Raw genomic sequence first — 22,831 nt, 5'->3', positions numbered from 1 at the left:
CACGTGGTAAAACAATTAGTAAGTGCAAAGACAGTCCTCTCATTTAAAACATCTCACTATCCAGGATTAAACTCTTCCATATAGTACATTTAGTTTGATATAATTCAAGTTCTTGTCGTATCAGCAGAAGAAGTTGGAAATGGAAATATGGAAATATGGAAATAGACAAACAGATTTTACTTTGCACGCAGGCCGAAGGGACTGGATCCCGTCCTCAGATCCTCCCCAGTCACTGCAGTGAGGATATTCCCCTTCCTCAAGGATGTACTGCTGACCCTCAAAGTCGGCCTCCAAATAGCCCACCCAGCTGCAAGGACAAAACAAAGCCATATCATCACATATTCATGATTAACCATGAATTAATAATGTAATAAAGCACACACACAGAGGTGGGTTTACTCACAGGCCACCGAGTATCTTTACAGAACCCACTGAAGGCAATGTTTTCTTATTCTCATCATGTTTGTCTGATTCCTCCTCTTCTGCTTCTTGCAAATTGTACACATCACCGTCCACTTCTATGCACTCTCCATCGAAGTTTGGTTTCTCAAAAACTAAAGCCTGGAACAGGGAGGGAGAGGAAGAAGAAGATGAGTTATCATCATAACCCTAACCCCATGTATTTGTTTTGGGCCCATTTCTCAGCTGAGGTATTCTGACCTGATACAGTTTTACAATGAATCTAAAGTAATTTTGCTCTACTCTGCGTCCATCCAAGATGCATTCAGCTTCTCTCTCTCTCTCGCTCTCTCTCTCGCTCTCTCTCTCTCTCTCTCGCTCGTGTGGACACATTCAAGTCGACTTTATAAAAACAAGATCATTTGGTCTTTGCAAACACAAAACACAAACATAATTATTTGCATAGAGCACAGGGAAAGGAGATCCAATCAAGTTGTGTTTACAGGAGACACATTCAGGACACATTTTAATACCATTTGCAAAACAGAAATGCTCAACACTAATACCAGGTCTGAACGGGGCCTAGGATAGTTTGGGGTGTAAATAAAGGCCCTGTGCTAAGGGGTAGTACTTTTTAATCATTCAGGAATTAAAAGGGAAGAGTTTGCCGTGTGGAATTGGGAGATATTGAAACAAAATCTTATCTATGTAGTTTTTACTACTTTTTTAAGAAGGAGAGAGATAAGAAGAGATGGTGACAGAGAAAAAAAGGAAGCATTGTGTAGTTTATATTCAGCACAGATATTCATAGATACAGGAGTTGTTGTATAATGCAAAACAAACCTTGACAGCATGCGGATGCTCCACCCTTATTGCTCCCTGGAATGAAGAGACACACATTTATAACTAATAGACAAGCAACAAGATGACATTATACAAGAAACAATGCATGCTTTATATGCCGTACCATTCGGAGGGGTCTGAGCGAGCCGATGAAGGGCTCAGAGAAACCCCAGCCCTCTGGGCAGGGGTACTCGCCCACCTCCAGCACTCCTACAAAACCTCCAAACCCTGGATCGGTATACACCAGCCAGCTACAGATTCACAGCGTCAGTGTGAGACAGGGGAAAAAAAGGAGAGTAAAAATGAGAGGGTGAACATATGGAGTGTAATGAACCTTTCGTGACCTTTTTTCTTCACAGTTCTTTCTGATCCTTTTACAGCACTTTCACTCTCTACACACCATGTGCCAGTCGACATGCTAACCATCCATTATAGGCAGCACAAGCCCTGCGGCCTGCATTCCTTCACAGACACAAAACAGATGCTGCACACACAGACACTTCCCCTGCAGTCCCCCGAAAAATGACGTCATTGTGACCCTTTTTTGATCAGATTTATAGTACTATATATGGGATGTTCCCATTATGCAACACCATCAGTTACATATGTTCCCGTTACTTTAAATGAGAGACATAGGTTTTCTCCTATTTATAACTATTATTTTCTTAAATATTTAATATATAATTAACAAATGCTTAATATAATTAATATTATAGAAAGTCATTTGATACATTCTTAATATAAATGTCTACTACTCCGTCCTTTCCACCCTCTATTTCAACTAGTATACCACACCTTATCATAAGAACATATACACAAACCTCCTTTTTCTTCCTTTTCTTTCCATCCTCTATTCCAACTAGTATACCACACCTTATCATAAGAACATATACACAAACCTCCTTTTTCTTCCTTTTCTTTCCATCCTCTATTCCAACTAGTTTACCACACCTTATCATGAGAACATATACACAAACCTCCTTTTTCTTCCTTTTCTTTCCATCCTCTATTCCAACTAGTATACCACACCTTATCATAAGAACATATACACAAACCTCCTTTTTCTTCCTTTTCTTTCCATCCTCTATTCCAACTAGTATACCACACCTTATCATAAGAACATATACACAAACCTCCTTTTTCTTCCTTTTCTTTCCATCCTCTATTCCAACTAGTATACCACACTTTATCATAAAAAGATATACACAAACCTTTTTTATCCCTTTTCTTTCCATCCATCCAGTCTTTTAAACTTTAAACTTTAACTTTCTGGCAGAGGTAAAAAATGTATTTCTTCCTTTCCTGGACATTTAACTATTCATTTCAGGTTTCAATTCTTACTATGCTCTACACCTGCATGCGTACAAACAAATCTAGTACATTTCCTTTCCTTTTATCTTTGGTGTTTTTGCCAGTTGCTATTGCAGTGTAAATTTTATCCAATATTTCCCCCTCATGTTAATTCTGTCACCCTGTAATCAGGTCTATTTCATCATGTCTCACCGGTTATGTCGCATTTCACCAAAGAAAAATAGATAAAAAGTGCACAGCTGAACTTACACTCCAGAATGGACCTTGATGGAGCCAGTGGTCTGAGGCATCGCATAGGAGCCGATCTCTACAGCATCATCACAGTAAGATGAAATCCTCCCCCTCCCATCAACCTCTGTAAACAGGTCAATCCGGGCCATGCTGTAGTCCTGCACAACAGAAAGTAAATATTTAACCGTTTGAGAAAGTAATTAATTAGAAATAGAACAAATAAGGACGGGACATTCTAAATGTCTAAATATAGGAACTCCTTCCCACATGTAATACAATGTAAAACTGGACAAATGAATCTGTGTAATCAAAGACTAATTCAAGAAGAGCATGAAACTGAGCAAATGTGAAATATGACATGTTTCCACATCCTCCCAACAAGACAAATGAACCAGGTAACTTACTCTCACTGCCAGTCGGAGAGAACCTATGACCATGGGTGCAGTTGGAACAGGTTCACCATTCTGGTCCAGTGTCGTTGGAGTGTCCTGATCCGCCCATATATTCACTATGTGCTCTGATGGACCTTCCTCAAGCGCTATGACACGGCCCTTGAAGCCGGGTTTCTCATAGAGAAGCCAGCTGAAGAGAGATGAGGAGAGAAACTTATTAATGTTACCATGTGAATAGATGAAGGGACAGTTTATTGGCTACATCACCGCTGTGGAGGCTCCAGGAGATACTGTACATGCTAATAGAAACATAGAGAAAACATGGACTGGATTGGAGAACAAACGACAATTCCATTTGAAAACCAGCTGAAGCAAACATCAAACTTTAACTATTTAAGTTACGATTATCATCAGTGACACTTTCACGGTTACAAACAGAAAATAAATTTGTCATAACAACTTTAACAAGAAGACCCTTACCATCCTCTGATGACTCTGACTGAGATGACAGAGGACAGCTTCATCGTGGTGGCATCTTCCACATCACAGAAGAACTCCTTTGCTTCACCTCCAAACTGAGCTTGTTCGTGTATGACAATCTGGATATTAGGAAAATCAGATAATGTGAAAAGACATTTCATTACAACGATTGACTTTTTTCTTCCAGTGCAAGAAAGTAACAAAACAAAAAAACAAACAAACGTGTAACATTATTTAATCTTACCTTTCCAGGTCTTTTGTGGATTCCTCTTACTGCAGGTGTCTGTGAGGAAATGTAATATTTCAATTAGGAATTTTTGTAAAAGGTATTTAGCACAAAAATGACAAAGTCAACCATTAATACATTAACTTTAGCCAAGTATTGCTAACATCAGTTTCCGTAGAACCATGTCATAGCTGTAAACGTGTCCTTTTTATTTCCATAATTCATTTTTGTCATTGATTGCAGTGTTTCTGTCCGTTATGTTACATTTTGATTGGAAGAAGCCAAAGAGAAAGAGAAATAAACCTGAGTGTGTAGCAGTTATTGCAGTGTGAATTGTGATCCTTTAAACAAACAAATGTGTTTTCGCATTGTTCTACTCTATTTGCATGTTGATGCAAATATCTCATCATGATGTGACAATGAATCTTTTGATGAGCAGATCTTGGCAAAGATTTACTGTGCAGAATTCCAGATTGAAGACATGTGCCTGTTCACGTGTCCTCACTTGCAAATGATTCATGACTGATTTGCCACTTCATGACAAGACAGAAAGAACAGGATATGAAACTAGGGCAGCTATCACCATGGAAATAAATCAGGAAATGCTTTGTTTAAAAGCCTGGCAAGTTAAAACCCATTCAGGCTTTGGGCTGTTATTTCTACATTGTATCTACGGAACTCCAAATTTCAAAAATATAAATACTTGCCTTTGCCTTAGTCCTTGGAAGTGTATTTTGTGAAGTCTGCTGGCTGAAGTTGGAGGTTGGAGACAGTGCAGCGGGGCCCTTCAGGGCCAAATCCAAATTAGGAGCTCCTGATATCAAGGCCTTGTCCATATCAGCACCCCCCTCAGGATTCGGTTGCGTTTTAGTCATTTGTGTGGAGCCCTGGGAAGCCTCAGGTTCCTGTTTGTTCTTCTTGAGGTATTTATCAAAATGATCGGGCAGCTTTATCTCGGAGAACGTTGGAAGGGGAGGAGAGGAGGAGCTAAGAGCTGACTTGTTAAACGTACCATTACCACCACCACTCACAAGTGATCCTTGATCTTCACTCTTCACGCCCTCCCTATCTGCTCTTACGTCAGACAGAGGTGATTCAACACCGTGCCTTCCAGGAGCGGCCAGGTCTTGTTGTTGCTTGGAAGAAAACGAGCCATTTGAGGCAGAGGCGGTTTCCTCTTTGGTTTTCCTGGAGGAGTTCATTAAGCTGGAGAGGATCGACATCCTTTCAAGCCTTGACGTTAACTTCCCAGGCTCCTTGCTTTGCAATTCTTTTCCTGCTCCATCTTTGGACGTCTCGTTGACTCCATCTTTTTCTTCCACCTCATCAAATGATTTCTGTTTGTCTTCAGTTGAAGGAAGGGCATTTTCTTGTCCACGTTTTTCCAGGGTCCGTCCTTCCCTGTCGGCTGCATATTGTTTTATTAACATAGCTGGTGAAGGATCCCTTGAATTTTTGCTATTTTTCTTTAAGCCAAACTGGAATTGCCCAGGATCGAATGTTCTCTCGAAACGATCTTCCTTAATGGCCGGCATGGAAAAAGGTGGCGATGGGGACTTTCTACGGATGTGCCTCTTTGGAGGTTGCGAGAAAGGAATTCCACCTTTATTAATGCTGCTGATAAACTCGTCAAAATCATCACGCTCAGTTGATTCATCTTCACTGGCCGACGCATTTAGTCGTTTTTTGTTTTCCTTCTTCTGTTTTTGTTGATGTTCCACATCCAACCAGCTTGATGGAGATTCAGTCTTTATCTGATGACTTTGAGATGAAGTTTTTGACGAACTACCGTTGAAAACCTGTAATTCCTGTTTCAAACCACTAGCTGTTTTTATCTTTTCTTTAATTCCTTCATCATTCTTCTTGGCCTCAGTATTAATGAGTATTTTATCTGAGACAAAGTTGGACTTATCCTTTTCTTTTCCATTAACTGTTTTGCTAGCTGCATCTTTTACTAAAATGGGTTCTGCCTTTTGCTTGACATCTATCTTTGCTGTGTTTTTCAGCTTATCCTCTGTCTTCACCACTTCATTTTCATCTTGAAGACGTTCTTTAATGAGGCTTTTCTGTTCCTGTATCTTGTCACTCTTACTAACGACTGTGACAACATTCGATGCTGACTCTGTTGGTACTTTGGTCAGAGTCTTTGGTTCCTGTTCTTGACTTCCATGTGGAGCGTTGGAGTCTGTGGAGTGATCCATGTTTTTCTCTGGTTTCTTTATCTCCACATGTTCAACTGAGGGCTTCTGGTCTTCTTGGCTTCTAACTTCAGAGTCAACGTCAATGTTTACAGCCTCTTCCACCAAACTCTTAGGTGAGCGATCCTTTGTTTCAGTCTTTTCTTGTGCGTCCTCAGCACGCTGAGTTTTCTTGCTTCCTACCTCCCGTTCTTGAATTTGAACTTCTGATCTCTTTTCTGCTCCTACTGTTTCTGGTTCCTGTTGGTTGCTAACCTTAGCATTTAAACTCTTTACTGATGAGTCCTTGGTTCCAGTAATGTCTTTGGTATCTTTAGCAACAGTGCTTATAGAGTTAGGTTCTTGAGTTGTGTCCATTTTTACACCCTTGGTCTTTTCCAAAACTTGTGCTTTTTCTGGTTTTTGGTTGGAAGTTGGACGTTTGGGTTCTGTTGTTTTCCTTTTCTCTGTTTCTACCGGTAGTTTGAACATTTCTAAGTTAGCAGTCTCATTCAAAGGCTTTAAAGATGAATCCTTTATTTCAGTCTGGTCTTTGGTACCTTCACTAATAATGCTTACTGATTTGAGTCCTTGACTTATACCTGTTTCTTGGTTCTCTTGAACTTTAGTTCCCTCTGGTTCCTGATCTACCTTTGGAACTTTGGATTCCATTGGTTTGATTTTGTCTGGTTTACTGACGTCCGTAACGTCTCCAACTACTATGGACCTCTGGACTTGTTGAATGTAAACTTCACTGTTAGCGGTAACAGCTGCAGTGTCATTCTCCAAAGTCTTTACTGATGAAGTATTTGTTTCAGTCTTTTCTTGTGCTTCCTCAGTACGCTGAGTTTTCTTGCTTTCTACCTCCCGTTCTTTAATTTTAGTTTCTGATCCCTTCTCTGTTATTACTGCTTCTGGTTCCTGTTGGTTGCTAACTTTAGCATTTAAATTCTTTACTGCGGAGTCCTTGCTTTCAGTATTGTCGCTGGTATCTTTAGCATCAGTGCCTATAGAGTCAAGTTCTTGAGTTGTGTTTGCTTTTACACCCTTGGACTTTTCCAGAACTTGTGCTGTTTCTGGTTTTTGGTTGGAAGTTGGACGTTTGGGTTCTGTTGTTTTCCTTTTCCCTACTTCCTCCGGTAGGTTGCAAATTTCTAAGTTAGCAGTCTCATTCAAAGACTTAAAAGATGAATCCTTTATTTCAGTCTTGTCTTTGGTACCTTCACTACTTATGATTACTGATTTAAGTCCTTGACTTGTACCTGTTTCTTGGTTCTCTTGAACTACCTTTGGAACTTTGGATTCTGTTGGTTTGATTTTGTCTGGTTTACTGACCTCCTCAACGTCTCCAACGACTATGGACCTCTGGACTTGTTGGATGTAAACTTCACTGTTAGCAGTCCCAGCTGCAGTCTCATTCTCCAAGGTTTTTACTGATGAAGTCTTTGTTTCAGGCTTTCCTTCAGAGTTTTTATCACTCTGATCTTTAGTGCTCACTGTTGACAGTTCTGGAGTTGTTTCCAAACTATGGCTTTCTGTTGTCTTCTCTGGAGCTTTTTCTGCCCCCGGTTTCTCTTCTAGGTTAGCGATGGCATTTGCTGTATTACTGTCAACTTCAGATTCAACAGTCTTATTTGAAATCTCGTCTGGTAAAATCTCCTCTTTTCTATCAGCTGCAGCATCCTGCATTTCAGTGCTTACAACTTTCAATTCTGGAGTTTGGCTTTCATTAACATCATTTGCATGTTTGTCCTGCTCATTTGTGTTGTCGTTCTTCGCCTCCTCTTTGGTTACAAGTAGTTTAGGCTCCTTTTCAGTTTTCACTGTTGATGCCATCATCACCTCCTCTGCTCGCTGGGTTTCCTCGCCACCACTCTCTGCATTTTCTGTCTTTGGGATCCCACTTTCATGATTTGTATCAACCAAAATGGAAGTAGCTTCAACAATTAAACTTCCTCCTTCCTCTGCCTCTGACCTCTTCTCTTCCAGGGTATCTGTAACTACCTGTTGTCCCTCCTTTGAGTCGGGCTCTGATGATAGATCATATGGCTTCTCTGGTTTTGTAAAATCTGTTTCGTCCCTGATGACACTGCCCTTGAGCTCCTCATTGTGACTGCTCTGTGAGTCAGTGCTTTCCACTGCTGCGTCTTTCAGTTTAGAGACTTTCTTCTGTCTTTCAAATTGTTCTGCCAGTAAAAGAGGCTCTTTGTCCGGCTTATTTTCAACATTCTCGGGTAATTCACAAACAGTCACAGCCTCTGTTTGAATGTCCGAAGCCTTGGGTGTTTTCTTGCCAAGCTTCTCTTTACTTTTCCCCTCCACCTCGACATTTTTCACTGACTCTCTGTCTAATGTGGATCGTGGTCCGCCAATTTCAAGAATGACATTTGTGGTTTGATCCTTAAATAACTTGTTTTCCTTTTGCTGCTCTGTATTTTGCAGGTCAGCATCACCAACAGCATCCTTTGGCTCAGCATCTTTCAAGGCCGATTCAGAAGAAAGACTATTTGGGGGATCAGCTATCGCTTTAAGAGAAACACCATCCCCATCAGAGTGGGTCATTATGTCACAGTGTTTGCTGTCACCCACAACAGGTTCACCTGACGTATCAGTTACATGCTCATGAGCTGGTATTGTGTCCTGGGCCACCACAGCAGGCCCTGGCTCTTTCTCCTGAATTAAATCTGGTGTCACGTTACTTAGTACCTTGGTTGTCTCTAATTTGTCTACTTCTCCCTGAGATCTTTCCAGTGATTGCTGAGTTTGCTTTTCGTTTGTGGTGTTATCACTTTGTATGTGAGATGCATTTTCAGCTGAATGCTCAATTTTTACTTGCTGTCTTTCCTTGTTATCTGCCTCAGCGTTGTTTACATCAGTGACTGGTAATTGAGTAGGAATTACTTTGACGGCCTCACTGCTAGACAACAACGTAGATACTACTTCTGTTTCTGGTGTTACGTCCACCTGAGCGTTTGCTGTGGTAAGCGCATCATTCTTTTGTATTGGCTGGATTTCTGAAAACTCTTTGATTGCAGCACTTTCTAATTCGCTTGTCTCTGTTCCTTTCATTCTGAACGCAAAGGTACTAGACTGTGTGTCTGAGGGTTTTACATGTTCTTCCTCTTCTGTAGGCACACTCTCAAATTTAAATCTGTCATCACTGGTACCGTCCTTCTCTGCTAACACACTGTCAGATCCTTTCTCTTGGGAATCTTGAGTTTTCCCGACTTTTATTTTGTTGGAGCCTTTCAGACCCAGCGTAGGAAGTTTGCTCCCCGATAGGAGGGGATCAGCTGAATCCTTATGTAGACTCTTGTGTTGTTTCATGTTTTCGCTTTGTTTGGAAAACCTTGATGTGGGCGGAGGAGAGTCATGAGAGGTTGGTGTGTCTTCCTCTTCATGGCTGATCCTTCTTTTAGAAAGTTGTTTGAATGGTCTTGTTGATGACGGGCCTCCTGTTTGAAACACATACACACACTGTTTTGATGCAACAGATAAAAACATGTAAAAATGTATATCTAATACCAAGTTATTGAAGTATATTTGTTTTTTTATTTGTGTTCGTTATCAGTTTTCAAACTATAAAATCAAATAGTTCTACAGCATTCCTTCTCTTGATGTTTTTTAAAGGGTTATACCTGAACCAGGCCATACAACAATGATAGCAACCATCACTTTCATACAGCCTCAGCAGCATACAGCTGTTAAAAAATTATAAATGTAAAAGAGTAATTTAATATGTATTTGTTCTTTCACATTTTCATTTATTTCATTGTCTGCAGATTTACATTTTGATGTGTCTAATATTTTATATATTTTTATATACAGGTTTTATATTGTCAATCAATGGGGATGAATGGTTTTGGTACCTTTCTGAACTGTGGACAGAGCCAGGTGATTTGTTTCCTCTTTTTCTTTTTAAGAGAAGCCACGCTTCATATTAACCACACAAGTGGTTTGAACCTTCTGATTATTATCAGGTCAAAAAGCACCTTTAAACTTTTTTCTTTTTCCTGAACAATGTATAATCCTTGATTGAAGTGTTTCTACAAAGCTGATCTTGTATTCACTTTCAACAGCAGAGCTCACGTGATTTAATAATGTTACGATGTCAATGTGATTGTGCAGATTTACCTTTAGTGGGACTTTCAGGTCGAGGTGAAGGTGTGTCAGTCCCAGCTCTCTCTCCATCAGGTACTTCCTGTTTGTCTGAGCTCTTCTTTCGTCTGTCTGAGTCCGTCTGACCGGATGAATTCTTTTTGTGGCCGGTGGCGGCGGTTTGCGTTACATCATCATTATTCTTTCTTGTTGGAGATGTGATGGGTAACCGGCTCTTTGATGACAAGGAGGCGCTATTTTCCAGATGGTTCTGCGGCTGTTTTTTAACATCCAGGCTTTCACTTCTCTCGCTATAGTCTCTCGCCACGCCATTTACCAGGTTAACGTCCTCCTCCGACTTCTCTTTAATAATCTTTGTTCCTGTCTTGTGGGTATTTTTTGTTGGAGAAATGTCCCTCGCCTCAGATTTCCCTACCGTAGCTTCCTCAAAACTTGGTTTCCTGCCAGCTTTGTTTGGACTGATGGAAGATTTTAGAGATTCTTTGGTTCGAGGTTGCTTTTGTAGTTTGGAGGTAAACACTGAGGCGTCGGCCACTGATGTCGCTGGTGATTTCGAATCAGCGTCTGATGATGACCTTTTGGGGATTTTGGACTTTGAAGTCTCTGCGCTTGAGGAACCGTTAGTGCTTTGGTCTTTTAATGTTGGTAACATAGAAGCCGTTTTCTCACTGCTGTGCTCCCTCGGTAGTGGAATATCACTGGGAGTTCCCACTTTTGTTGCCTCTGCGGAGCTCTTGGCCTTTGTTGTGACATTTTTGGTCTTGCTTCCGGCTACAGAGGATGGGGTCTTTGCTCCACTTGCTGGGGTATGTCGACTTTCTGTCGCTGCTTTAGGCCCTCGTTTAGAGGGTGTAGCCTGATTTGTCTCTTTGCCTCTTATCCCAGACACGGAGGGTTGGGACTTTGGTTTGTACATGTCTGAGGGAGCAGAGGTGTCATCAATGTTGGAGGACTCAGAGTCTGCTTCTTCTTCACCTTGAAGTTCAGGAGTGTTTCTGTCAGCGAGGGCCGTCTCATCTGTTGTCGTGAATGGCTCTAGGTCGGTGTCCTTGAGTTCAGCATGGTCGTTGTTTTGGAGACTTGGCACTCTGTCAGAGGAGAGGGAGACAATTTAACAGTAATATTAAAGTACAACTTCACCCAAGTTTTGTCTCAAGTGCCATATGAAAAGCAGCATTTATGTATTATATCTAATAACAATAATATTATTTACTTTGCAACTCATATATTTGAACATCTTTTAAACATAGAAACACAGTACTTTACATGGAGGCATGTACTGTAGTAGAACTTTGAGGTGCTGTATTTCAAGTACACTGAAAAACTTCACAATATAAAATACTTGAAGTATTTTATATTGTGAAGTTTTCAGTGTCTTGGGAAAGAGTTTAAACTTGACAGGCAGAAAAATAACTAGTTAGATTGAACCAGTTAAACTTTAGCTACCCTGCAGCAGCTCTGACACCATAAATTAGTCCCAGTATTCAGGAATGTTCCAGGCATGCATGGTCATCTTTATCATGGAATGCAAAGTAACTCAAAGTTTTACGGTGCATTACCATGCTCACCCCATTACTCCTTCTTTATCCGTTTCAGAACCGTACCCATGTATTTGCCATGCGTCCATTAAAGTGCATCTACGTAATCCTGTAGTCAAACAAACGTGTGCAGGCTGTACTCTCCAGTTGCCTGTCAAGTTCTGTAAGGACCAACTCATTCAGGTATTGAATGTACACCATTGGTAAACACAGCTAAGAAGATCTTCACTACTTTATTGTTTCCTAACCAACAATGACTTTTGAAGCCTCTTTGAAAAGAGTCCATTATAGACTGGCTGTTTCTGTATGATTAGATGGGCTGGGTATGAATATTTCAGTGCCTAAGGTTTGGTCTGGTTTGTTCTCCTCTGGTACAATGGAGTATGGGAACTCAGAGATCAGGTTGCACGTCAGCTCAGCTCTATTTACCTCCCCTGCTTTCCGTTTCTCCGAGGATCAAATGGGTTTTAACACAATAACCGCAGAAAGGTAAAATAGACATAAACTCACAGTTGGACTTCTGTTGTATCCGAACCCTTAGAAGCTGAACTTCTGCTGCACTCCTCTCCCGTCGGTTCGTTCTCCTCCAAACCCGGCTCTTGGCTAATGCACACCTGCTCAGCAAGAACCTTGTGCTTTGAAGGCAGATTCACAGTCTTGCGTGTGATGCGAGCCTCTCGTGACTTGCGCCTCTCTGGAAGGGAACCTTTCCCTGAGTCCGTGCCGGCGTCAGGCTCCTCTGGCGGCGGCGAGCTTGTTTGGAACTCCCCTCTCGAGGAGATGGTAGGTTCTGGCAGGCTGCCACTGGGCGGCAACGTCTCTGAGGGGCCGTCTGCAGCGTCCTGAGAGATGGAATCGTCCTCAGGTATTACCGTGACAGGTATGGCAAAGACAGGGGGTGAGTCTGCTCTGAAGCGCTCCTCCCTTTCTGTCATTGCATCCCTCTCTTTCTCCCCCTCCCTCACCACTACCTCCTCCTCGCCCATGTGTGTTTCAACCCAGATGGCTTTGTGGAATCGGACAGGAGAATCCCTTCCGGCCATTTCCCCGCTCTCACATGAAGGGTCCCATTCCATAGTTGTAGATTCAGAAAATACCTGACCTCTCCTCCTGTCTCTGGACTTTTCCTTCCCTTTGTCTACGGATTCTCCTTCCTCCTTTGAGGTGGAAGACTGAGAGCCTAATCGTATTCCTGTTAGCGCAGTGCTGTGCCCCCTCTCTCCAACCTTCACAGAGCTTTTCTTTGATGCTAAACTGATAGAAGTTAAATTAGGCGACATTGGACCCTCAGCTGTTTTGAGAACTGGGGTTTTAAACGGCATCGGAGTGGTCGATCTAACTTTACCGTCCTTGGTGGAAGCTTTTGCATTTGTCTGGATGCGTTCTTCTAAATTAACCTGCAGCTTCTTGTTTACTTCCTCCACCACTGACTCTGCAAACCCTATTTCTGTGCCTGAATCAGCATTTGGAAGGGTGGTAGTAGCAAGTTTCCGAGTGGCGGGAGTCACATTCCCAGAATTCCTTTCACCGCTGGCTGTGCTGATCCTGCACACATTTGTCTCCCTCACACTGCCGCGGCCGCTGCTGTTACTGTCAGCGAATGGGAGATCTGCGTCATCTGTCAACAGAGAAACTGTGCTCAAGGCACCGGGACTGGAGCACTGGCTGCGGTCATTGCCCTGCTCTGCTCCCGTCTTGGCCTCATCATACAGGGTCAGCTCGTCAGCTTTTCGAGAAGGGGTAGGCGTCTTTTGCCCATCCTCCTCATCCTCAGACTGCGTAGAACGTGGAGACAAGGGGGATACTGGGGAGCGTGCATCACTGGAGGCATCTGAATTGTGCCTGCTACCGCTCTTCTTTCTCTTGGAGTTGAAGAAGCTGCTGAGGCGATCCAACACTCCTCGCTTCTCCTCCGAATTCTGAAAGAGGACAGACAAGAAGCAGACAGAAAGACACATGTTGAGGTAGGGAGAGAGCAGCAAGCACGTCATTTTTTCTCTCGCTGTAATATAAAAGGAGAACTGAAAATGAAAACTACAAATATACTCTTGAGCTCATAGAAAACCAAAAAGCTTATGAGACACACTGACCTAATTTAATTCACCACAAAAATCTCCAGGCCAGAGGCTATTTACCAAACAGGAATCCAAATTGAATTCACATACTATGCCCTCATAATCAATTATTCACTGCCAATAACTTCAAAAAAATACAAGCTTGAGAACAAAACACGGTAAAGATGAACTTGTTAGAAAAAAGATAGAAAGGTATTTATGTATTCATGCTCAGACTGTCAAATTGTTCGGTTAGCAGACCTATGGTCACATTTACTTAAGGCTCTAGGGGAGGCATGTCCTAAAAAGGTTTTATGTTTCATCAACCTAGATTGGTTGTTTAAGCCGCAAATGTCTGTTTGATCTATCTGTTGGTTCTTTGTTTTCTTTCTCTTTCTCTTTTTTCTCCCCCGCAGTTGTTATTGGGTAACTAAGGGTTGTACAAAAAACCTTTTCCCTGGATCATAATGTGCCGTAAACAGAATTGAGACAATGAAGGGGCAGAGGGCAATGGATGAAGGCAGAGGTGAAGATGTGTATGAGTTAAGAGAAATGGAAGCAATATCTTACATTTTTTTGTTAAAAACTGAAAGTGTTGATCTTTAATGTACATAAGAGAGCGACTCTGGCTGCAAATTGATGTCCAAACCAGTGAGAAAATGAGAAAAAGCTGTGGCCACAACCCATCAGATATTCTGTTCTGGGCGCTTGATCTTTTCCCAGGTTACATACATGTGCAGTGCAAAAAAAAAAAAAGCTAGCCAAGCCAATGTCACCTAACCTGACTCCAATTTGAATATCATCAGGGTCGGGTATCAACACTCATAATATATATGACAAAAAATTGTTTCTGAATTGTCCCTACATTTACATAACAGATGGACTATGTAAGAAATGAAAGTAACAGTGTGAATCGCCAAAAGCACGTTGAAAAAAGTGATATATACTTAGTATTTTTTGTTCCTCTTTCAGCTTGTCTATTTTATCAAAATACTCTGTTGACAGGTTACTCTTTCGCAAAGTTGAGAGTATAAAAGTTTTCTTTAAAGATATTATTTTCTTATCTTTAGGAAGAGAGCCGGGGGAAATCCATAAACCCAGGTGCCGATAACAATATGAACTAATGACCAACAAGATATAAAACCGCTACTAACTACACAAACACAATAAGAACAAATTAACTTGACCAAGAAGGGTTCAGTGTTAAGCGGCAGCTGTCGTCAAATATAAACCACATCTAATTGTTTCCATGAGGCATATGAAACAGGATTTACTTCCACAGCAAAGAAGCCCTGACACGAAGGAAGAAAATATTGTGCCGCCATGACACACCTTGGAAAACCTGGCACAGTAGAGAAACAGTAACCTGAGCACATGTTAAGGCAAGAAGCATGAATCACACTGAGAAAGAAACTGTTAGAAAACCACATTTAAACAAACATCAGTTACATACCATTGGGACTTCCTGGAGTCTAAGTTGTAGAATTCGCAGACCAAAGAAGTTAATGAAGACATATAATGATCCTCTGAAGGATCCTTAAACTAGGAAGTCACTCATGTGCTTTTAAAGTTAAATATATAAGCCAGTGTTCTAATTCTTCATGTGAATTAGATAAAAAGAGACTCAAATGATAAGTCGTCCCTCCTGAGCAGATGAGCAGCACTCGCTGGTGAGTTTCTCCAGAGAGTCCTAGCTCTGAACAAAGTGACTGACCCGAGGGCATGGTCATTTGCATCAAAGCAACAGTGTGGAGAGAAACAAATGTTGTGAAACCAGGATCACATGGCAAACAAGCCCAAAGAAATTCTCTCAATCCAGTGAAACGGAAGGGGTGTGGAGAGGAGTGCTGGAGACAACCCCACCCTTCAACATGCGGCTGCTGGAAAAATCAATAGGACGTCTGTTATCCTGTGTGGTTTTTAGAAGAATTCTACTTGTTTCATTGAGATAGGAGCAGTACAGTGACATGGGTCAGAGGTTTTGTGCTGTAATAGTAAGTAAATACATTTTAAGGAAAATCAACAAATGTAAGGGTTAAGACTGAGCAGTCCCTGCACTCTCCAGCATTGTCAAACATTCACGTCATTTCACTGAGCAAACAGCAGGTACAGGCGGTCTGTGGCCGGGTTTTCCAGTTCATGTCTAAACAGAGTGAAAAACACAAAAACCAAGTCCTCGCTTGGATCTGGTATCATGTAGTCAAAGCTGTGACACTGTACCTGGCTGTCTTCACTCATTCACAAATCCAACGAGCTGAAGTGAAGAGGACTTTGGAAAAAAAAGTTATATCCTGTGTCTTGAATAGCCACTTGTCGGCTCTCAATGAAGAGCGACCAGAGTAGAACAAGCTCTCCACCGAGTTGTATTTACTCAAAGCAATGACAAGTGTCAGGTAGGTGGAGATACAGCACTGACCTGGGAGCACGTCAGCTCACTTCCTTATCTGTCAGCCAAAGCTCTGCTCTGCATTCTCTGATATAAAAACAGAGCAACACCGATGTTGTGATATAACTGTTAACCACTGCAGGTCACTGGGGTCTGAAAGGCTGCGCGACACATTGTACAAAGAATGAGTTTACAATGACTTTTTTTTGCTATAAATCTTACATTCTGAGCTGATACCTCCTGTCAACATTTTTGAAATGATCACAACAAATGTCACATCATTTTTTCTTTTAAGTTTAAAGACAGATTTGTTTTACTCTTGAGTGAAGGTTGTGGGTTTAAACTCTTTTTTATGGTGAATGGTAAATGCCCTGTATTTATAAAGTACCTTTCTATTCCTGATGACCACTCACAAGTGCTTCAGAGTTCAGTTTTACATTCATCCATTCACACACTCATTCTTACAGTGCATCGATGTGCTTTCTCTGTGTGAAGGGGATGTTTGCAGCATGGTATCTTGCCCAAGGACACTAACTGTAAACGTAATGAAAGTCAAACTAATATGAAGGTAAGCAGGTTGGACAGCTTATAAAAGTGTAAAATGATTATCTGAGCTGGATCTTTGTAGGTAAGTTCTTAAAATATAAACCTATCAACTGAACGCTGCCACACATTCTTTTACCTGTGACCTAATCCCTCTGATCTCTGGTGCTTTTTTTTGCATTTGTTGAGTCCTATTCTATAAAAGTTGGATAAAGCTCTTACACTTTCTGTCAGCAGACTTCATTAGAAGCAACAATGCTGACAACGGGTAACTGAATTTGTCTTTATCTTCCTGTCAAAAAAAGCAGCAAAAGATTTCCTGGACCTATTAAATTGAGTAATTCATGGAATTTAGGATTATAATCCGGTGTGTGTTCTTCCATTTGTTAATCATACATAATCTCATTGAGGTAAAGATATTTTAAAGTATTCTCTGTCATGTAAAATATTGATCAGCGCATCGCATTTTTCAAATGTTCTGATTCTACCAGAAAAGTTACTTTAGCAACTAAAGCTATTGGATAAATGCAGCAAGTTTTGCATCGGGAAAAAAAAACATGGAAAAACAAATAATACTAAAGGACTAATCTGTAACATCTTCAGTTTTCATTTCAACTATGAGAAAGTATGTGTGTAAAACCAACCTTGAACAACTTGGAGGGTGAAAACTGGCTGTTTGGCTGAGTCATGTCGAAGCTGATCATGGAGGTGGAATCAAACTGAGGGTCCCAGTCCGACTCAGTGCGGAAACTGCACTCTGTGGAAACGCTCATCTGGTCGAAGCTCCTGGTAGAGGGAGGCAGGAAACCCAGGGGGGGACACGTGGGGAGAGGGACGGAGAGGATGTTAGGTCATCAGTTATTGTTCCGCTTCTCAATGTATAACACTACTGTTTTTGTTTTGTATTCATCAAACAGCCTGACATTAGAACTTTGGGGGAATTCTATCTCTTTGAATATTTACAGTTTCTGGTTAAAAATATAAGATAAGACAATAAAGTCAAATGATACGAGCATATGGTAGTTGCAGCATTAGTTCTTTTGTTGGTTTATAACAAAGAAGAAAAAGGATAATAAGCCGTCTCCAGTGTAAACACGAAAATAAAACCTCATCAGACCCATCCCTGACTCAGCTTTTGCAGAGACAAGTTAGAGCTCCTCAGTGCTGACACCTCCGATTGTTCTTCAGCGTAATTGTGGCATGGAGTTGAAAAAACACACACAGACTGACAATATGACACTTGAGAGACAGAACGCCGAGCCATGCACGTCGACCAATTAGAGGGCAGCCGAGGATTCTAGAGCACGTGTGAGGCATGGAGAGGTGGAGGAGCGGCCCTTTTCCTTCTCCTGCTGCCAAAGTTAGTGCGTCCCTTCAAAGCATTGACAGCCGAGCACACCCAGTGTGAGGTGCTGTTGTCAATACAGTGAACAAAACAGAGCCTCTTCAGCTGGGAGGTCTGTGGGGTTTTCCTCAAGATGTCAGCATTTCACTCTGCAGCTGTGGTAGAAAACAACTTCAACCTTCCAATGTCTTCCAGGAGGTGAATTATAAGGGTATAATCTTTGCATGTGTGTCTGTAATCTTACATAACCTGTTCCAGCATGTCTCCAGACCAGGACACACGGCCTGTGCAGTACTGTGTTTACCCACAAGAGGTCAGAGTTGGATTAATTTTCCAGTCAACATGACCGTTTTAGTGGGATTTGTTTGTGGTAGAAAGTGAAACCACTTCAGTTAATGGCTGGTGTATTGACTGAGGAACATATTGTGACCAACATGGAGTTAAACAATCAGCCGTCTCCCTGCACACAATGTCTGGATAAGATCAATTATCTGATTTCAAACTGTGCACACTCAGATCAGAGCAGCTTTAACACGCTCAGGGAGCTCATCCATGATGTTTACATTCTTCGCGGGCTAACCTGTAGGATGAGTCCGTCACACCTCACCTAATAAGACCTCATGCACCTTTAACATAATGCTTGATAGAACAGGCCAATCATCAGACTGTGCAGTCTGCTGTACGTATGAAAAACAAATCTACATGTGAACCAACACAGACAAAGCACAGGTTTTCTTTGGCCATTTGTCCTTTTAAACCAATTCAATTGATTTAATTTGTTTATATATTTGATCAGGACAGTGCTATGCTACCACTGCTGTCCTGATGAAGCAAGACAAAAACCAGGTGATTAAACACTGACATCAGCATTACATTTAACAGATATGGGAATTGTTAGGACAGAATACAGGCATTTGTCACTCATGTCACTTTGCAATATGTAATGCAAAAGCACAACAGAGGTAAAATACAAAAGTGGCCTATATGTGGAGGTGGTGGGAGGGCAGAGGGGGCTGAGATCCAGGGAGAAGTGGCTGTTGGTGTTTGGCATCGCTCTCCAGTGGAGGAGGACATGAGGATAGAGGATAGAAGTCCTTAGGACTGGGCCATATGACTTCACATCAATAACACTTTCAACTGAGCTTTATAATAACCCGCTCAATTCATAATTATGTTCCTGGATAAACAAGGCTTCTTCATCAATAAAGTTAAATCACTTCATTCCTTCATTATCTGCTGGAAAAATGTCTCTCCTCTCTGCAAGTGTATGTGTTTGTTTGTGTTTGTGTGTGTCTCCTCGTCTCCGTCGCTATTCCCCCATTTACTTGGTTATTAATAGATGGTGTCGGACCATGAATCTGGATCCTTCCGCTGACTGTTACCCTGATGCTGTGGCCGCGCACGTCACATTACCTCTGGTCTTGTTTTCTTCCACTGTATTTAGATACGTGTATCATAAACTGTTGAGCGAATCAAACACACACAAAGTTAACGTTCCTGTACATGTCCCAATAACTTCTGGTTAGTGTTGGTGTTTATTGTTAATGTGTAAAGTGAGCACAGGTCAGTGAGGGAATGACGAAGGAGGAAAATGAAGCGAAGTGATACTGCACAGAATGTAGCGGAAACCCGACAGTTCGTGAATGTGCGCATTGGTTAAAGTATTAACTGAATTAACCGTCATGAGCGACATTAAGTGAGAGGTTATAATCAGACAAGTGAAGGATCTCTATCTCTCAGGCAGACAGAAGTGCAACAGTTGTTGAGTGTCTAACATAAATGTTGAGGTGTATTCACGATTGAAGTATAAGAAAGTGTCAGAGATAAAGGGAGCAGCAAGGACAATTATATTTTTTTTCTAACAATAGTAGTGCATGTGAGTATGCATATTGTATATCTAAGCAATTTCATTTAAATGTGCTATATAAATACTTAACATGACTAAGGACAAACAGGGAGGATGAAAACTCGGTGGCATAGACAAGTCATTTCCATAGATTAGCCCACAAGAAGCACCAAGGACGTGTTGACTTCAATCTATCAAACAAGGGAATATAGGAATAACGTTCGAACGTGTATGTGGAGAGAGTGAACCTGCCGATGCTTTACTTTCTTTCTGGGTTTGTCCCTGATTGTGCTGCACTTTGCCTTGTAATGATTTTAAGCAAACCTTGAAGTAAATGTCAATACGGAAGAAAATAAATGAATACCAACACTTCACAATGCAAGTCAGTGCTCGGTATTAGGGTTGGGCTGTTTTGAGTTGAGTGAATGCTGAGTGAGAGGGGAAAGGTGACCAAAGCCTTCTCCAACCTTTGACCCCAACACAGCCCTTATGAACAGCTGAATTTAGAAAGAGGCTGAATGTCTGGAAGCCGTTGGGCTTACAGCTTAGATGACATCTTCTAAGAAAGTTAATTTTAGGAGAAAAATGCAGCCAATGCATCCGTGTGAAAAAAGAACACAGGAGAATAACCCCTGACCTTGTTAAATAAAAGTTGCAGAATCACATTGAGTGAAATCCGTCTCCCTCACACTTGCTCAACGTCAGGACGCAGGAACAAACCAGCTCTGACTTGTCTGAAACCTCTGTTTGTTGCACAAAGACAAAAGCTCTACTGTTGAGCGAACACCATTTATGAGAACCTATTGAGAAATATTTGCTGTTAGGTCTTCAAGGCACAATGGAAAAGTGTTGGACGGTCGATTGGCTCACTGTGGCTGGCCTGTTATCCAACCCTTAGATTAATAATCAGCCAATTTTAGCCAGAAATTATAGATAAGGGTTGTTTCAGTGTAGCAATGTTGCAAGTCTACATTTTCAAAACTTTCCCCCTCAGTAATGGATCTCAGTGGTGCATATCTAAGGCACTGTGAAAGAGTGTAAAGCAGCTGAAGTTAGCAATTTAAATCTTGACCATTATAGGGGCAATATGGCCAAATAATATCACCTTATTATTATCACCATGGAGGTTATGTTTTAACTTTGTCTGTAAATTAGCAGGATTAATCAGAAACTACTGGATGGATTAACATGAAACTTTTTGGACAGATGCTGTATAGGTCAGGAAAAACCCATTCAATTTTGGAGCGGATTCAAATAAATGGATGGATTCTGGAATTTTGTTGCACTTTCTCTGCAGCTTTTCCCACAGAATTGATTAAATCTATGGCGGTAGTGGGGTTAACTGTCACTCCTGCTCGCACACGCAACAGATTCCAAATGACAGGTACTAAAGGGGGGAAAACAAGTTCTTGTGTGACAGAGAACTGTATTGCATTCCACTAGCGGGTACGTGCACAAATTCTATGAGAAAACTATGAGGTCTGGATGGATGGTCAAAACTTCATAGGTGATAGCGCGAGTCAACAAGCACCAAATAGCGCTGCACAGTGCGCACACAGGTATTAAATGCAGCAACTGCACAAAACACAAAGTTAGAGATCATCTAATGTTTATTGTGAGAAGTGTAAAAACATTATGATACTGTGGCAGGAAATTACACTTGTAGTTTCTATTAAAAATTGCTTTTGAAGGCTGTGGCTTTAAACTCTTCTTCAGAGAATAACAAACATGTTTAACAGCAAAATATTGAATTGAAGTACCCAGACTGACTATAAAGTCACCGCTTGAAATTCGACAAATTACATTTCTCATATGCAATCCCTTCTCTCTATTGCTCCCTATTTTCCATAACTGTCAACGGATCCCTGACATATGACCCCACACATAGATTACATCATCTAGTATGCAGCAAACCAAGCTATTACAAGCTACAGCCTGCAAAATTCCTGAATCAAATGAAAAACCGTTTCAAAGAAATCACACAGAGAAAGAACACCTTGAAAGAAAAAAAATTAAATAAAACCACTAGAAATACAGCCTGTTAAAAGTACAAAAATACCAACATGTCTAATGAATGTTAGCATTTTCCCTTTATCTTCTATCCCCAAAAAATTGAAGATATATGCAGTCAAAATATCTTTAAATGCAAGTTTGTCAGTTTCAAAGCCCTATTCAGCAGCAATTACTTTGGATGAACCATATAACTTCTACATTTCGTATAATAATAGGATATTTAGCAAATGATCCTTAGGGTTTCTTAAATCTTCTACCCAATCCAGAGAAAAATAAGCCATTGGTGAGAAATACAAAGAATCACCAGAAATAATGAAATTTGGCTACATGAGGCATACAATTGGGATTGCCCCTTGTGGCTGGCTGCAGTGTATTGGTATTAAGCCTCATCTACTCCATGTTAGAAGATAGGACATTAAAGTAAACAAAAAAACTCAAAGTAAAAGTCAAATATGTTTTCCTCAAATACGATATCTTTTATTTTAGGTAGTTAGCATACAGATGTATGCCTAAGATTGGTTTTAACTTATTATCTGATGCTATAAAAGCAGCATGAAATAAACTGACTCACAATTGGTCGGCATTGGTCGGACCTTGATACTGTGGTTCCACAACACAACAAGATGGCAGCCTCCATATTCTGGAAATTTGGCTTCATTTTTGTACAATGTCCATCTATACAGTCTCAGTTTGTAACTATAGAGAACACACTCTGAAAATAGCATTATAACCTCACTTGCCTTTTTCATGTGTTACACACATCTATCTATCTATCTATCTATCTATCTATCTATCTATCTATTTACTGTTCAGTGGGATGACCTACAACCATATGCATGCTGAAACCACCACCAAACCTAATCTATTGATGGCTCTCATGCACACCAGAGATTAGCGCCACACCAACATGCTGGTACCACAAAGAGGT

The 22,831-nt window shown here is 41.1% G+C and overlaps 1 protein-coding gene across 1 annotated transcript in view; it reads right to left on the bottom strand.

Annotated features, from left to right (window-relative positions):
* The window catches only part of crybg1a (crystallin beta-gamma domain containing 1a), a 41,890-nt gene that overhangs the window by 7,303 nt on the left and 11,756 nt on the right, over nucleotides 1-22,831 (bottom strand). The window contains exons 2-13 of the mRNA XM_062396729.1: nucleotides 17,344-17,485; nucleotides 12,227-13,635; nucleotides 10,194-11,266; nucleotides 4,590-9,514; nucleotides 3,901-3,939; nucleotides 3,657-3,775; nucleotides 3,189-3,366; nucleotides 2,803-2,942; nucleotides 1,367-1,493; nucleotides 1,243-1,278; nucleotides 404-561; nucleotides 181-307 (exon numbers count right to left, since the gene is read on the bottom strand). Coding sequence (XP_062252713.1) covers nucleotides 181-307; nucleotides 404-561; nucleotides 1,243-1,278; nucleotides 1,367-1,493; nucleotides 2,803-2,942; nucleotides 3,189-3,366; nucleotides 3,657-3,775; nucleotides 3,901-3,939; nucleotides 4,590-9,514; nucleotides 10,194-11,266; nucleotides 12,227-13,635; nucleotides 17,344-17,485 — 8,473 coding nt within the window. The remainder of the gene's footprint in view (nucleotides 1-180; nucleotides 308-403; nucleotides 562-1,242; nucleotides 1,279-1,366; nucleotides 1,494-2,802; nucleotides 2,943-3,188; nucleotides 3,367-3,656; nucleotides 3,776-3,900; nucleotides 3,940-4,589; nucleotides 9,515-10,193; nucleotides 11,267-12,226; nucleotides 13,636-17,343; nucleotides 17,486-22,831) is intronic.

Source organism: Platichthys flesus, chromosome 10, assembly GCF_949316205.1.
Source record: "Platichthys flesus chromosome 10, fPlaFle2.1, whole genome shotgun sequence".
Lineage (NCBI taxonomy): Eukaryota > Metazoa > Chordata > Actinopteri > Pleuronectiformes > Pleuronectidae > Platichthys > Platichthys flesus.
Note: the sequence above shows the minus strand (reverse complement) of the source record. Positions and strands in the feature narration are given on the sequence as shown.